This window comes from Peromyscus maniculatus, chromosome 8 (genome assembly GCF_049852395.1).
Source record: "Peromyscus maniculatus bairdii isolate BWxNUB_F1_BW_parent chromosome 8, HU_Pman_BW_mat_3.1, whole genome shotgun sequence".
NCBI lineage: Eukaryota > Metazoa > Chordata > Mammalia > Rodentia > Cricetidae > Peromyscus > Peromyscus maniculatus.
In genome coordinates this window covers 59,973,296-59,989,049 of record NC_134859.1, presented here as the reverse complement: position 1 = coordinate 59,989,049, position 15,754 = coordinate 59,973,296, and the positions used below count along the sequence as shown (strand labels likewise).

Genomic DNA, 15,754 nt, shown 5'->3' with positions numbered 1-15,754 from the left:
TAATGTTGTATCCTGTTCCTTTGCAGAAAGTGTGTCAGCTATAAGACTTTTCTGATGAGATCTTCAGGGTCTCCTATGTATAGAGTCATATCACCTACAAATAAGGATACTTTGATTTCTTTTCATATTTGTATACCTTTGATCTTGTCTTATTGCTCTAGCTAAGACTACAAACACTATGCTAAAAAGGGTGGAGAAATAGCCACTATTTAACTTTTGAATGGAAGTAATTCTAGACTAGTTTTTCCAAGAGGACATTTGGATTGGAGTATATGACTGAGTATTCCAAAAGACTGCAGACTAACCTTATGATGGTTACTGAGATGAGTGTGATTCTGGCCTCTCTCTGAAGCTGTCAGCTCTAGGAACAGAGACTATGTCCTATATGTTGAATGAACAAGAAATAATTCAAATTTGTCCCATGTTTATGATTTTTCATCTGAAGCCAAACTGTATCATGAATCTTATAAGGTCTTATTAATAAAACAAACCTGAAGCCAGGTATTGGTGTGAATGCTGAAAGACCAGAGAAGCAGAACAAGCCACAGCTTCCTCACCTCACCAATTCCTCAGCTGATCCTTTTTCCTCAGACTGGAAGCCTCTGAGTCCTCATGCAAATGGATCTCAGTTTAACTGCTGCCAAAAGCCTGAAAGCTTAACCAGGCTCTAGTTCCTGGTCCTTACATTTTATATACCTTTCTGCTATCACTTCCTGGGATTAAAGGCATGTGTCGCCATGTGTGGCTGTTTCCAGTGTGACTTTAAACTTACAGAGATCCAGATGGATCTCTGCCTCTGGAATTATAGGATTAAAGGTGTGTGTGCCACCATTTTATGGCCTCTATATCTAGTGGTTGTTCTGTTCTCTGACCCCAGATAAGTTTATTAGGGTGCATATATATTGGGGGACACAATATCATGACATTTCCCCCTTTTTGTCTAAAATTAAAAAAGCTTATAACTAATACAAGAAAAACTATATCCAATAAGTATATACATTATATACAGTCAAGAATTACATTAACAATGTCTAGTCCATTAACATTTGACAGATTCAGATAAAAAACTCCATTATATTTATTAACAATGTCCAGCCCATTAACATTTGACAAATTCAGACAAAAATTTTCATTACTTATCCTATTTAAAACAAGTAGTTCCTTTAAAAAAGTAGTTTCAATAATCTCCCTTTTTATCTTATCACCAAACTACGAATCTAGATCATGCAATGTGAACTTTAATTACGAAGTAATCAATCTTAGATGGTGCTGTGGTGGTATTGGCAGGGAAAATGAACTCTTCTGATCACAAACACCTTTGTTCTTAGACATTGTTGGTTTTCATAGATAAATGAACATCTGTATCATTGATCAACAGGGGTTTCCCCAAATTATGTGGCTCTGAATTTCATGGACACACACACACACACACACACACACACACACACACACACATATTGGGGGAGAGAACTGTTGTATATGGGGAGTGGTAACACATGGATAATAATTGTACTAATGGTTCTGGATTTGTATCTGTTTTCAGCTTGAAGGAACCATGAGAGAAGAGAACGAGTCTTCTACCACAGATTTTACTCTCCTGGGAGTTACAAGGCAGCCAGAGAAGGAATATTTCTTCTTCATCCTCTTCCTGTTCATTTACCCCATCACAGTGATTGGAAACATGCTCATCATCCTAGCCATTCGCTCTGACACTCGCCTTCATAACCCCATGTACTTTTTCCTTGCCAACCTCTCCCTTGTTGACATATTTTTCTCCTCTGTTACTATCCCCAAGATGTTGGCCAACCATCTCCTGGGTAGCAAAGCCATCTCCTTTGGGGGATGTCTGGCACAGATGTATTTCATGATAGCCTTGGCAAACACAGACAGCTATATACTAGCTGCAATGGCGTATGACAGAGCTGTGGCCATCAGCCGCCCACTTCATTATGCAACAATTATGAGTCCACGGCCTTGTGTCCTCCTGGTTGTTGGGTCCTGGGTGATTGGAAATGCCAATGCACTTCCCCACACCCTTCTCACAGCTAGCTTGTCCTTCTGTGGCAACAAAGATGTGGCCAACTTCTACTGTGACATTACTCCTTTGCTCCAGCTGTCCTGTTCTGACATCCGCTTCAATGTGAAGATGATGTACCTTGGGGTGGGGGTTTTCTCTGTGCCACTGCTGTGCATTGTCATCTCCTATGTCCGGGTCTTTTCCACAGTCTTACGGGCTCCATCCACCAAGGGCTTCCTCAAGGCCTTGTCCACCTGTGGCTCTCACCTGACAGTGGTGTCTTTGTATTACGGGACAGTGATGGGCATGTATTTCCGGCCCTTGAACAGTTACAATCTGAAGCATGCATTGATAACTGTGATGTACACAGCAGTGACCCCAATGCTGAACCCTTTCATCTACAGCCTGAGGAACCGGGACATGAAGGCTGCTCTGAGGAAACTCTTCTGTCACAGTGCTTCTTCATCCTCCATGTGAGACCTCACACTGTGGTCCCCCATCAGAAGCCCTGGGAAATCCAGCTCCAATATCACCCCTGCAAGGAGCTGCCTGTCATATTTCCAGCTTGAAATCCCTTCCTTAGGAGCCTTCTCATGGTTTGAGGAAGCATGTTATATGATATTTTGTTTGTGTTCTGGTATATAAAGCTTGCCTGAAGATCAGAGAAGCAGAGTAGCAGCCGCTTGGGGACTTCTTACCTCTAAAAAATAATCTCAGACCAAATGGAGGCATGCTGTTTCTGTGAATCCTCTGACTGAATGGGCCCGAGATCCTGTCTTCACCCACCTTATATTCCTGTCTCCACCTCCCTAGTGCTGGGATTAAAGGTGTGCACCACCACCACCACCACCACCACCACCACCACCACCACCACCACCATGGGATCTGTTTCTCTTTTAGACTACTTCAATCTTGTGTAGCCCAGGGTGGCCTTGAACTCCCGATCTTTCTGCTTCCTCCTTCAAAGTGTTGGGATTAAAGCTGTGTGCCACCACTGCCTGGCCTCTATGATTAACTAGTGGCTAGCTCCACCCTTTGATCCCCAGGGAAGCTTTATTGGTCAGAACACAAACAAAATATCATACAACAGAAGGAACACATGGAATGCACCAATTTCAATGTATTTCTGCTTCCTTGGGCAGACTGGGTACAGTTCTCACCAGCCTAATGACTGGAAGAGTGGAGTTGGGAATATAAGAATTGACTTCAACATGGACGAAATAGGGCTGATACTATCTATTCTGCCTATGTCACAGGATGTGGTCCCTGTAGCTCATGCCTTAAAGACTACAGATCACTGTTTGCATGCATATTTTATCCATTATGTTCAATCACTCTGTTTGGCTTATAAGCATGTGTGGGCAAGACCTGCGACAACATACGGCACTTTCTTTACAATCTTGGACATTCAAAGTGCATCAATAACTCTTAATGGATACAAAATAAGTGGATGAAAGTACTAGTTTGTGATTATGGTTAGAGATAACTAGACCTGGCATTATCTACCTATCCCAATAAATCTTTAAAGAACCAAACCTGGGGAAGTGTTTATGTGCTTCCTTCACATTTAATATATTTCTAAGGCTCACTAGACTCCATAAAAAATTAAATAAAATGACAGCAATCATATTTATTATTTTTAAAAATAATTATTATGTGTTTTAATTACCTCAGTGGAATTTTTGGTTAATTATAACATTAAAGAAAGATGCAAGACTAAGACTTGGGTGTCTTGTAAGAACTGAGGAAGTCTGAAGTGGTGGCACACACCTTTTTCCCCAGCACTTGTACTGGATTCTTTTTTTTTTTCAAGACAGGGTTTCTCTGTAGCTTTGCTCCTTTCCTGGGACTTACTCTGTAGCCCAGGCTGGCCTTGAACTCACAGAGATCCGCCTGGCTCTGCCTCCCAAGTGCTAGGATTAAAGGCGTGCGCCACCACCGCCCGGCTTCCCCAGCACTTGTAAGGCTAGTCAAGAGGACCTTGAGTTTAAAGCCAGTGTAGGTTAAACTGAGAATTTGGGGCTAGCCTAAGGCTTAGTAAGATACTGTCTCAAAAATAAGTTATGAAATCAATACAAAACCAATAAATCTATAAATCTTTATGACTGAGAATGCAGGGAAACACAGGGAGACCATAAAGAGAGAACTCTGAGGTTAGTAACTGGAAGGCTGAGGTCTTACTGGGCTGGGGGTGAGGACAGAGAGAGGAGATGGACAGGGATGATGGACATCTGTGCTGTGCCAGTTGACTGGCAAGAGAGGCTAATTTAGTTAAATGAGAAGCAACTTGTAATCAGAGAATGAACTCACCTTGCCTTCTTCCCTTCTCTTAAGCTCTCCTGCATCTCTGCATTGATTATGCCCAACCAGAAGCCAGAGGATATGACAGCCTGTTGTTGAGTCCATATGGATCAGTTTTCCAGAGCTCAGGAATGGTGGAGACAGAAGATTGGCCCAGAGTCTGTTAGTTCCCTCCCTTACTGCCGTGACAAAATGCCAGATAGAAACGGTTACAGAAGCAAAACTTTATCCCGGCGCATGGCTTCAGAAGTCATGGTGACGGGAGTGGCTCCATGTTTGGTCAGGGTACATGGGGGTAGTTCACTGGTGTGGAAGGGGAAGCAGAGAAACTGACTGGAACAAGAAGTGGGCCAATTCTTCAGAGAGGCACCCTGTGCTGGCTGGTTTTGTGTGTCAACTTGACACAAGATAGAGTCATCAGAGAGGAAGGAGCCTCAGTTGAGGAAATGGCTCCACGAGATCCAGCTGTAAGGTGTTTTCTCATTTAGTAATCAGTGGGGGAGGGACCAGTCCATGGTGGGTGGTGCCATGCCTGTACTGGTGGTCCTGGGTTCTTTAAGAAAGCAGGCTGAGCAAGCTATGGGAAGCAAGCCAGTAAGCAGCGACCCTCCATGGCCTCTGCATCAGCTCCTGCCTCCAGGATCCTACCTGGTTTGAGTTCCTGTCCTGACTTCCTTCAATAACAAATAGCAATATGGAAGTGTAAGTCAAGAAAAGCATTTCCTCCCCAACTTGCCACTGGGGTGATGCCAACCTGAGTGGCCCGTGCTGCCATCTGGGGCCATGGTGGCATCTGGACCTGAGCTGTTTCTGAGGACCATGTCTGGGTCTGTGATTCTATAGCAGCTGAGTTCTGTGATAATGTCCATGGCCTGTGTTGCCACCAAGGGCCATGCAGATGCCAGGGTTCTGGCTCACTACATGTGTCCATGATGGAGACCAATGGAGGTGCCGTGGCTGGGGCCATGACAATCTGGGTGGCCTGCACTGCCACCAGTAACCATGGTGTCAACTAGGTTCAAGCTGCTACCAGGAGCCATGTCTGGATCCAGGGCTCTACTGCAGTCAGGTTCTGGGTCCATGTCAGTGCCTCCTGTTACCACTGAAGGCTGTGCATATGCCTGGGGTATGGGCTGACACTTGAGGCCATGTTGCTATCCAAAGGTCATGAGGCCACCATGGTCATGCAGATCTGAGTACCCTGTACAGCAACCCCGGGGCCATTGATGACACCCTGGCCTGAGCTGCAGCCATGATCATGGTTCCTGGTACCAGCAAAGGCCAGGTGAATGGCTTAGATCTGGGTCATGACCTGGGGTCATGCTGTTGTCTAAGGGCCACCTTACAGCTGGGGAATGCCAATTTGAGTGAGCTGTGTAGCCACCTGAGGCAACAGTGACATCTAGGATGCCACTAAGAACCATGTCTTGGTCTATGGTTCTACAACTTGACTCTGTGTTGATGTCCATGGCCCATATTGTCACCAAAGATCACAAGAACTCCTGGCTTCTGGGCTGCCACCTGTGATCATGTTGGAGTCTGAGGGATATGTTGCTGCTGGGACCATGCCAACCTCAGGGGCCTGTGCTGGCTCCTGTGGCCATGAGGTCGTCCTAGCCTGAAATGCTGTTGAAGGCCATGTCTGAGTCTGCGGTTGAACTGCAGCCAGGGTCTCTATGTCCAAGGCTTTGGTTACCATCAAAGATAATGCAGATGCCCAGAGTCCAGGCTGGCACCTGAGGCCCTCTTGGTGCTGAGGGTCATACTACCACCAAGACCATGCAGATCAGGCTGGCCTGTGCTGACATCTGGGGTCATATTGATACCTAGGCCCAAGCTGTGGCTGGGGGCCATTTCTGGGTCTGTGGCCCTGCTGTAGCCAGAGCTGTGTTGAGGTCTATGGCTCCCATTGCCATTGGGGGATGCTTGACTGCCTGGGGTCTGAATCACCACATGGAGCCAGGCTGGATCCAGGGGACCATGCTGCTGCTGGGTCCATCAGGATCTGAGATGACTGTACTACCACCCAGGATCATGGTGACATCTGGCCCCAAGCTGCTGCTGCTGACCATGTCTGGGTCTGTGGTCTTGCAGCAGCTGGGGTCTGTGGGTGTCAATTGCCCATGTTGTGACAGGGGCCCATGCAAATCCCGTGTTGAACCATGTGTTGAAGTACAAGGCCCTGCTAAGCTGGTCCTACCCCTCACTGGCCCAGAATGACTCACCCCTACCACAGGAGAGCTAACCCTGAACCTCCCAGGCCCTGGGATAATGGACCCTGATGACCCTGGCACAGGAAAGCTGGTCCTGCCCCCCTCCTAGAAGAACTGGCCCCCCAAATATGGGAAAGCTCTCTCTACTCTTCACTATGGGCCTGAAAGAGCTGGCTCTGTTCCTCACCGGAGGGGAGTGGTTCCAGTGGCCTGGACTGAATAACTCAGCTGCCAGGCAGGCACACATCCAGGTCTTGGAGTTGGCACACCCCCAGTATCTACACCATCTATGACCTGCTGGAGAGTGTGAAAGGAGCTGATCCTGTAGAAGCATAGCCATTGGATCTCCATGACTTGGGACAATAACAGGATATCAGAGAGGAGTTTTGGTGGGGGTCCAGTATTGATGGTGTACCAGAAGCCAGAGGCCTTGAACCAGACCAACAATTCATTACACAATGAACATTTGCAAGTAAAGTTATTTGGACCAAAGTGTGTACTGCAGCTCCCAGTGCTCCTAAGATGAATGAAGAGACAATGAAGAGGTGTGAAAGATGGAGGAGCCAAGTGTTTTTCTTTTATTCTTATTGTTTATTTTTATCTATTTTTAGTTTTTCTTTGAGGGGGCACACTATAAGAGTGAGGGGTGAATATGAAGGTACTGGGAGAGGAATGGAATCGGGGTGCATTATGTGAAATTCCCAAAGAATCAGTGATCAAAAATGCTTATACACATGCCTACATGCACCCACACAGACACCCACATACACACACACACACACACACACACACACACACACACACACCCTTCTGGTATCTCTTTAGTATTCTCTGACATTGGTGTTTTGGGGAGAAATACGAAGTCAATTTGAATGAGTATATTTTTTTAGATAATCCTTATATTCTGACATTGATATTTTGTCCTTAAAAATGTCTTTTCAATCACAAACATGCAAAAATATGAACAAGATCTATGAGGACATATGTTTCTAAATATTCTCCAGAATATGGGGAAGCTTTAAAAATTCAATTATTTTGTTGGGCGGTGGTGGCACACGCCTTTAATCCCAGCACTCGGAGGCAGAGGCAGGTAGATCTCTGTGAGTTCTAGGCCAGCCTGGTCTATAAAGTGAGTTCCAGGAAAGGCACAAAGCTACACAGAGAAACCCTGTCTCGAAAAACCAAAAAAAAAAAAAAATTCAATTACTTTAACTGATACACCAGAAAACACAAATTATGAGTATTAATAAAGTAACATGCAATCATTTGATACATCTGTACATTGAATAATCTTTAAGTCAGATTAAATTCATCTCCTAAAATGTTTATGTTTTAAGTAAATTTTATTTTTAAAATTAATTTTAGGTTCTCATACAAAGTAATGTGCGTTTCATTGTTGTAGCATGAATCTTAGAGTCCTATTAATAAAATCAAACCTGATGCCAGTTATTGGGGTGAATACTGAAAGATCAGAGAGACAGAACAAGCCACAGCTAACCTCACCTGGCCAACTTCTCAGCTGATCTTGTTTTCTCAGACTGGAAGCCTCTGTGTCCTCATATCCAAAAGGCTCTCAGCTGAACAGTGGTTCTCAAAACCTAAAAGCTTAATCAGCCAAATGCTTCTAGTTTCTGGTCCTCACGCCATATATACCTTTCTGCTTTCTACCACCAATCCCTGGGATTAAAGGCTCGCTTTCTGGGATTAAAGGCATGAGTCACCATGCTTGGCTGTATCCTTGAACACATGGATTTCTGCCTCTGGAATGCTAGGATTAAAGGCGTATGCTACCACTGCCTATCCTAAGTATCTAGTGGCTTTTCTATTCTCTGACCCCAGATAAGTTTATTAGGGTACACAATATTTTGGGGAACATAATACCACATCACATTGTGATATTTTCATACATATGTGCTGTCATACTTTGTTCTCAGTCATTCTAATCTCCATAATTCATCATTACAAATTGTGAAGCTCTTTCTTTTTTCTTTTGAAATGTACAGTGATTGGGAAGAATCTTCCCTGAGGACTAGCTCTCATATTATGGGATGGTGTTATGCAAGATGGAAGGGAGAAAAGCAATCAGAAGTCTTACCCAGCTGTAAAGCCTGCAAGATACAGCCAATGGTAACTAATAGCCACCTAATTGGACTTAAGACCCACTTAGCCGGAGAGCTCAGGAGGAGAGGAACTTCAAGGATGGAGAAAGACACAAGGAAATGGAGCTAGGGGTGCCATGCTGGTAGATGTAGGTGATGGCTACATGAGGAACTTTAGGATTGGGTGGTATGAGATTTAGGTGTAAAATGCCCCTTTCAGGTCCATGTGTTTGTATTCTGTGTCCCCAGCTGCTGGTATTATTTTGGAAGGTTATGGAACACATCTACTCACCCCAGATAGGAAACACATGACAGAGGTATGGATACCACAATAGTCCAAGTTGGTGAACCAATGAATTTTACTGGGGTTTGTTGTGTTTTGAATAGAAATGGTCCCCATAGACTCACGTTTGGCCCATAGGGAGTGGCACTATTAGGAGGTGTGGCCTTGTTGGAGGAAGTGTGTCACTGTGGAGGCAGGCTTTGAGGTCTTATATGCTCAAGCTACACCCAGTGTGGCACACAGTCTCCATCTGCTCCCTGGGAATCAAACTTTAGAACTCTAAGCTTCTTCTCTAGCACATGTCTGCCTGTACACTGCTATGCTTCCTACAATGATAATGGGCTAAACTTCTGAAGCTATAAGCCAGCCCCAATGAAATGTTTTCCTTTATAAGAGTTGCAGTGATCATGATGTCTCTTCACAGCAATAGAAGTCTTAACTAAGACAGGGTTGTTTACAGGAATGTGGGCGAGGAGTTACTTACAGGAGCAGAAGTGACTGAAATACAGCTCCATCACCAAAGCCCTCCCAAACATGGGGGACAGCTCAGAAAAACTGGGAATCTGGAGCACTTTGCACAGCCTGCAGGCAGCTCAACAGATTGGAGAGTGGTGACTCTGGTCTAAATCTCTTCTTGGTAGCTCTGCTGGTTTCTGCTTCTTCCAGGCAGTTGTTCTTGTCTCATAGTCTTCTTTGAAGCTTAGCTCTCTGAGTTTTCTTTGTAGCATTATAATGGGTCCTTTTAAAAATATTACTAGCTCTCTAATGATGACACAGAGACTTTTTATTAATTATGAAAGTGTGGCCTTAGTGTAGGCTTGTTGCCAACTAGCTCTTAAAACTTAAATTAACCTGTTGATATTAATCTGTGTTCTGCCACATGACTTGTTACCTCTCCTCAGTATCATACATCCAACTTTTTCTGTCTGTCTGGCAAATTTCCCACCTCAGATTCTTTTCCAGAATTCCTTTCTCTGCCCAGAAGTCCTGCCTATCCTCTCCTGCACAGCTATTGACTGTTCAGCTCTTTATTAAACTAATCAGAAGGTGCTTTAGGCATGAGGTTAAACAGAGACAAATCTCCACACAGTGTGCAAAAAGATTATCCCAACATCTCCCCCTTTTAGTCCAATAGAAGGCTCTTTCTCTACCATCAATAAACTATATACAATAAGAACAATTATCTGATAAGAATTACATTCACAATGCCAAGTCCATTTGTATTTGGCAACTTTGGAGAAAGTGTTCTATTATCTATCCTATCTTGGTGAGTCCAGAGTTTTGTACCTAAACCATTTTCTATCATAACTCGTATTACCAACCTAAAAACATCTTTTTAGATCTTAAAATATTTTCTTAGATAAACAACATAAACTTTATATCTCTCAACTTTTATTAACTTTACATCTCTTTTGTGAGTTTCCTTTTTGAATTTGGTAACAAGGAAAACTGTAAGAATATAACTATCCAGTCTTCAATACCATTAGAGACCTGAGAATGATAAATATTACCTGAGTAAACAGGAAGTGCAAAGCAAGCAACTTCCAAAACTATAGAAATGAGAGACAGCTGGCTGCCTGGACAGTCACCCAAGGTTTCTCTGCAATGTTGGAGCGTTCATCTTTGGCATATAGGCCTAGAATATCTGACAAACTTTTCTGTGAAACAGGAATTTTGAAGGATTGGTCTACCTTGTCTTGGCAAAGTTAAGAAGTTGTCTTCCTTTGTGTCCTGTTTGTCCAAGTTGGACAGCATACTGTTAAAGGTTCAGGCAAGGGCAATTTCTTGCTTCATTTGAAGCAAACTCCATATGGAGGTTCTTCAATGCCCATCATCTTTTTTGAAGTAAATTGGTGCTGCCAGGAGCAGATGTGTCTTCTCACTGTCATAAAAAGCCTTATGTTATTAAAACATCTTAAATACCATATTCTGTAGATCTCTGAAGTGTTTGAAGACCAATTATCTATCTAAAACATATCTGTTTAACCTTGAAAACATACCTAACATGACTACAAATTTGATTGTTATAGGTGACTAACTACTGACCTGCCTTTCTTAATTATCCTAAACAGTTTGTAAGAGTAGCTTTCAAGGGCTAGGACTTTACACTACATTTTAAAATGAGTTGCATTGGCACAATACTTTAAACAAGAGTAGAAACATATATATAGTATGCTGTAACAAAAATAAAGCTAAATTTGTATCAATATACAAAAATCCATACCAATGTAAAATATTTGAGACTGGTAGTTGCTTTTTAGTTTAAAAGTAGATTCAATAATCTACCCTTTTATCCTATCATTCTTATAGTTCCCCTTTTTTCTTTTCATCACTTATCCCCTTCCCCTTTTTCCAACACCAGACAGTAGAGAAAGAAGGATAGAGGAAAGAAAAAGAAAGGAAGAGAAATCTGGATCTAACCTTCTTTTCTTAGTTTCCTCCCTGACCATGACCAATAACAACTTGCAACCAACCTCCCTTCCCCAACATTAACAAACATCCATAACCAACTGAAAGATAAAAAAATCCCACTTACCCCACCTCTCATGAATGGGAGCATCATGTTCTTAAAATTGCTTCCTGTTGTCTGAGGGCAACAGCATCTTTAGGGGACCCTGAGAAAATTGGGGTAATGGTCAAGTCCTGGGAGAGCTAGCTGTATCATTTTTTGGTCTAGTTTCTGTGTGATGGGAAATTGCAGTGCTTAACTGAAGTCCTGGCTGGAGTAGTTTGTGAGTCTGGACTATCTTATGTAGCCACATTGAAGTTGTCCTGGATGCAGATTCCTGAGGAAATGGCAACAGAAGCATTCTGTGAAGTTGGGGCACCTGGGTTACTTTTCTTGTCTTCATTGGTAGCTGGTCCTTTTTTTCTGAAAACACACAGACTTTTAGAGATAACATATATACCTGCATTCCATATATAATATGGAATATGTGAGGTGCATAAATCAGCTAAAGATGTTTTTTGTTCTATGTTTGAGCAGGTAAAGGCATCTGTCAACTTTATAAGTCCATTTGGACTGCATAACCAAACTGTAATCTAAATCTCTATCCATGCCATATGAAAGGATGACATGTAATAATAATTTATGAAGATTCTCTAGCCAACAAGATTTACCACATTTCATTCAGTCTCAAAGATGTTCCTATGTAGAGGGATCAGGATATACATCACCTGTCTTGTAGTTTTTCTTGGTTTCTTCCTTCATGTCTGCAGCCAAGACTTTCAGGAGGTCTTCCCTGGTCAAATTTGATCTTTATGAATTTTGAAGGAATCCATAGCTTTTTGTTTCCTGTGGAAACAAAGATATAACCTCTCTTCCACTCAACACATTTCCTGACTTCTATTCTGAAGTTAAGACTTCCTTAAAATATATAGGCTGGTTTAACTCACCAGTTTTTCCCACAACCCAATGTATCTCAGCAGCTGTTGTTTTTTGCTCATTAGCACTTAAAAAATTAAAGTTAATAAAGCACTATGTAATTTATCTCTGGGCATCTTTATTATCCCTTTCTGTTTATTAAGCATCTCTTTTAAAGCATGATTAGATATTTCTACAACTGCTTTTCCTATAGGATTGTGTGGCATGTCTGTAATATGCTTTAAATTGTAATATGCAAAAAAACCTTCATTTTACTGGAGACATATGCTGGAGCATTGTCGGTCTTAATTTGTGCAGGCATTCTCATATTAACCATAACTTCTAGTAAAGGTATAATTGCAGAATCAGCCTTCTCAGAACTTAAAGCAGTTGTGAATCAAAATCCTGAATATACATATATGGTATGGTACACATACTTTAATTTTCCAAACTCTGAAAAATGAAATGCATCCATTTGCCAAATTTCATTTCTTTGGGTACCTTTTGAGTTACTTCCTACAAGTAATGGAGTTTGGTTATACAAAGAACAAGTAGGATATTTCCTTATAATTTCCTTGGCTTGTTGCCAAGTGATAGAAAAATATTTCTTTAAATTTTTGCTGTTAACATGGTATTTCTTATAAAATTCTGAGGTTTCTAGCACATTTCCTACTAACAGCTGATCAATTTCATCATTATCTTATGCTAGAGGGCCTGGTAGACCCATATGGGATCTGATATATCATATGGAAAATGAATGATTTCTATTTCTGATTACTTGTTGTAGTTGAGTAAATAGTGAAGTTAATTCTGAATCATCTGGAATAAGCTCAATGATTTCAATATATCAAACAACTCTTTCTGCATATTGGGAGTCAGTAACTGTATTAAGAGATTCTGGAAAAATCTAATAACACTATGAGAATAGCATATAATTCTGAAGAATATGGACTTTGAGCTACTTTACTTATTTTTTATGACTTACAACCTGTCTTTCTCAATTTATTTGCATCAGTATAGAATGTAGGGGCTCCAGAAATTGGTGACCCTTTTACTATATGAGGGAGAATCCAAATAGTTATTTTCATAAACTGAAGTTTCTTGCTTTTGGGATATTTGTTGTTAATCTTTCTAAAAAAATTACTGAAAGCCCTTTGCCAATGTTCTTTTTCTGGCCATAATGAGATAGTTTCAGCATTAGTAAAAGGTATCACAATTTATTGCTAAGTCTATTCCTAATTGATGAAGTCTCATTTTTCTTTTCAGAATCAGTTCAGAGACTTTTACTAAATAGGTCTTTAATTTTTTCACTCTGTTTATGTGGTAAAAATATCCATTTTAAGATATTATATTCTCTCTGCATGAAAATTCCTGTAGGAAAGTGAGTAGAAAATAGTATGACTAGGATACAGTCAAGCTCTGGATCCAAGTGATCCACATGTGCATCCTGTAGTTTCTTTTCTACCAGAGCCAATTCTCTCTCAGCCTTTGCTGATAATTTTTTTGGACTATTTAAGTCCTTATGACCTTGTAAAGTTTGAAATAAATTAGCTCTTGAGTAGTTAATCCAATTGTGGGCCTTAGGCAGTTAATATTTCCCAAAAATTTTTGAAAATTATTAAGAGTTTATAATTGATCTTCCTGATTTGTACTTTCTGTGGCTGAATTTTCTTTAAACCTATTTTATATCCTAGGTAATTAGTAGAATACTCTCTATGTATTTTTTTCAGGAGTAATTTGTAATCCCCAACAAGTCAAAATTCTCTTTAACTCATCGAACATTTTTTCCTAAGGTATGTGTGTCTAAATTAGCCAGTAAGATATCATTACCATCATAAAATGGTAAATTGTAGAATGGAGGAAACTATTTATGAATTATTTCTAATGGTTATTGTACAAAACATTGGCACAAGGTAGGACTATTTAACATTCCTTGTAAAAGAATTTTCTAATGGTATCTTTTAACAGGTTGATAATTATTGTAAGTAGGTATTGTGAGCGCAAAATTTTCTCTACTTTGCTCACGCAAAGGGATTGGGAAAAAGCAATCTTTTAAATCAATTAGTATAATAGGCTATGCCTTATGTCATAAAGAAGTTAAAGGGATTCCAGGTTATAAAGGACCCATAGACTTAATGACTCAATTGATCTCTCTCAGATCTATTAACATCATCTATTTTCTAGATTTCTTTCTAATGACAATTATAGGAGCATTTCAAGGGCTGGTGGACTCTTCTATATGTTGAGCCCCCAGCTGCCTTGGACTAGTTGTTCTCATGCCTGTAACTTTTCTTCTGCCACTGGCCACTGTTCTATATAAACAGGCTTGTCAGGTAATCATTTCAGTGGTAGGGCTGTTGGTGTTCTCTCAGTAGTGGCTCACCCATATCAAGTTGAAGAGCCAACCTCTCTTGTGTCCTGCTTATGGACACATAAGTCTGTGACTGTCTTTGATAACATTTACAGATGTTTTTATTAGGAACATCTCCTCTTTTATAGCCTATCTCTGAAGTTGGAGGAATGCTAATCTGTGCTTTCCACTGTTGTATGATCTCTTCCCCATAGATCTATGGCTACATTAGCCACATATGGCTTTAATTTTCCTATTTGACCTTCTGGTCTTATGCATTTTATCCATTGTGGGCTTTGTCCCAAAGATTCAATAAAGAAATCATGTTAATATAAAAAAAGCATGAGTTCCTCCTGAACATAGAGCTTTAAAAAAGACTATTAGATGTGTATAGGTGTTTGCCCACATGTATGGATGTGTACCACACAAGTGCCTGGTGCCCACAGAGGCCAGAAGAAAGTGTTGGATCCATTAGAACTGGAGTTCAGATGTCTGTGAATCATAGTATGGATATAGGGACCTGAATATTGGTTCTCTGTAAGAGCAGCCAGTGCCCTTAACCATTGAGCCATCTCCCAACCCTCAAAATTCACATTTTTTGCACTTAACAGTTTGTTGCTAATATTTAGCAAAATTGCATTGTCTGTGGGCCATTCAGGAAAAATAAGAGATTTCTCTTTTTTCTGCTGTATTGCCAAGGGTACTGTGCTATGTCTACATGAAGGGACCAAGGAAAACATCTGGACTTATGTGTAGTTCTTCATAGTATGTCCATACTTTGTAAATAAAAGCAGCACTGTGTTTCCCAAAGAAGCTACAACTGAGAATCTGCACCCTGGGAAGTGACAGTTTGGACCACTATTCCAAATGTGGAGTGGGAGGCAGCTGCTCACAGATCCCTGAAGAGAAGGAAGGCTCAGATATTTGCCATCCCTCCTTCAAGCCTGGGTGACTCACCATACATCTTTTTCCTGTTTAGTGTTTCTCCAAATATGACTTTGTGTCAAATTCTTTATATTAAATCTTCTGGTTTAAGTTCACCATGTGAGAATTTTTATTTCCTGACTGAATACTAAGCAGTCTTCCTTGGCACACAAGGTATATAATTGTGATAGTAAATACTGGTT

The 15,754-nt window shown here is 41.2% G+C and overlaps 1 protein-coding gene across 1 annotated transcript; it reads left to right on the top strand.

Moving 5' to 3' along the window:
* Positions 1-1,555: 1,555 nt before the first annotated feature.
* LOC102926804 (olfactory receptor 1A1-like) lies at positions 1,556-2,532 on the top strand. The gene has a single exon (XM_006977365.3). The coding sequence runs from the start codon at positions 1,556-1,558 to the stop codon at positions 2,492-2,494; it is 939 nt and encodes a 312-aa protein (XP_006977427.1). The 3' UTR covers positions 2,495-2,532.
* Positions 2,533-15,754: the final 13,222 nt, after the last annotated feature.

Bases quoted from the DNA above. Each gene is read 5' to 3' on its own strand.
- LOC102926804 (XM_006977365.3), top strand. From the start codon at position 1,556: ATGAGAGAAGAGAACGAGTCTTCTACCACAGATTTTACTCTCCTGGGA.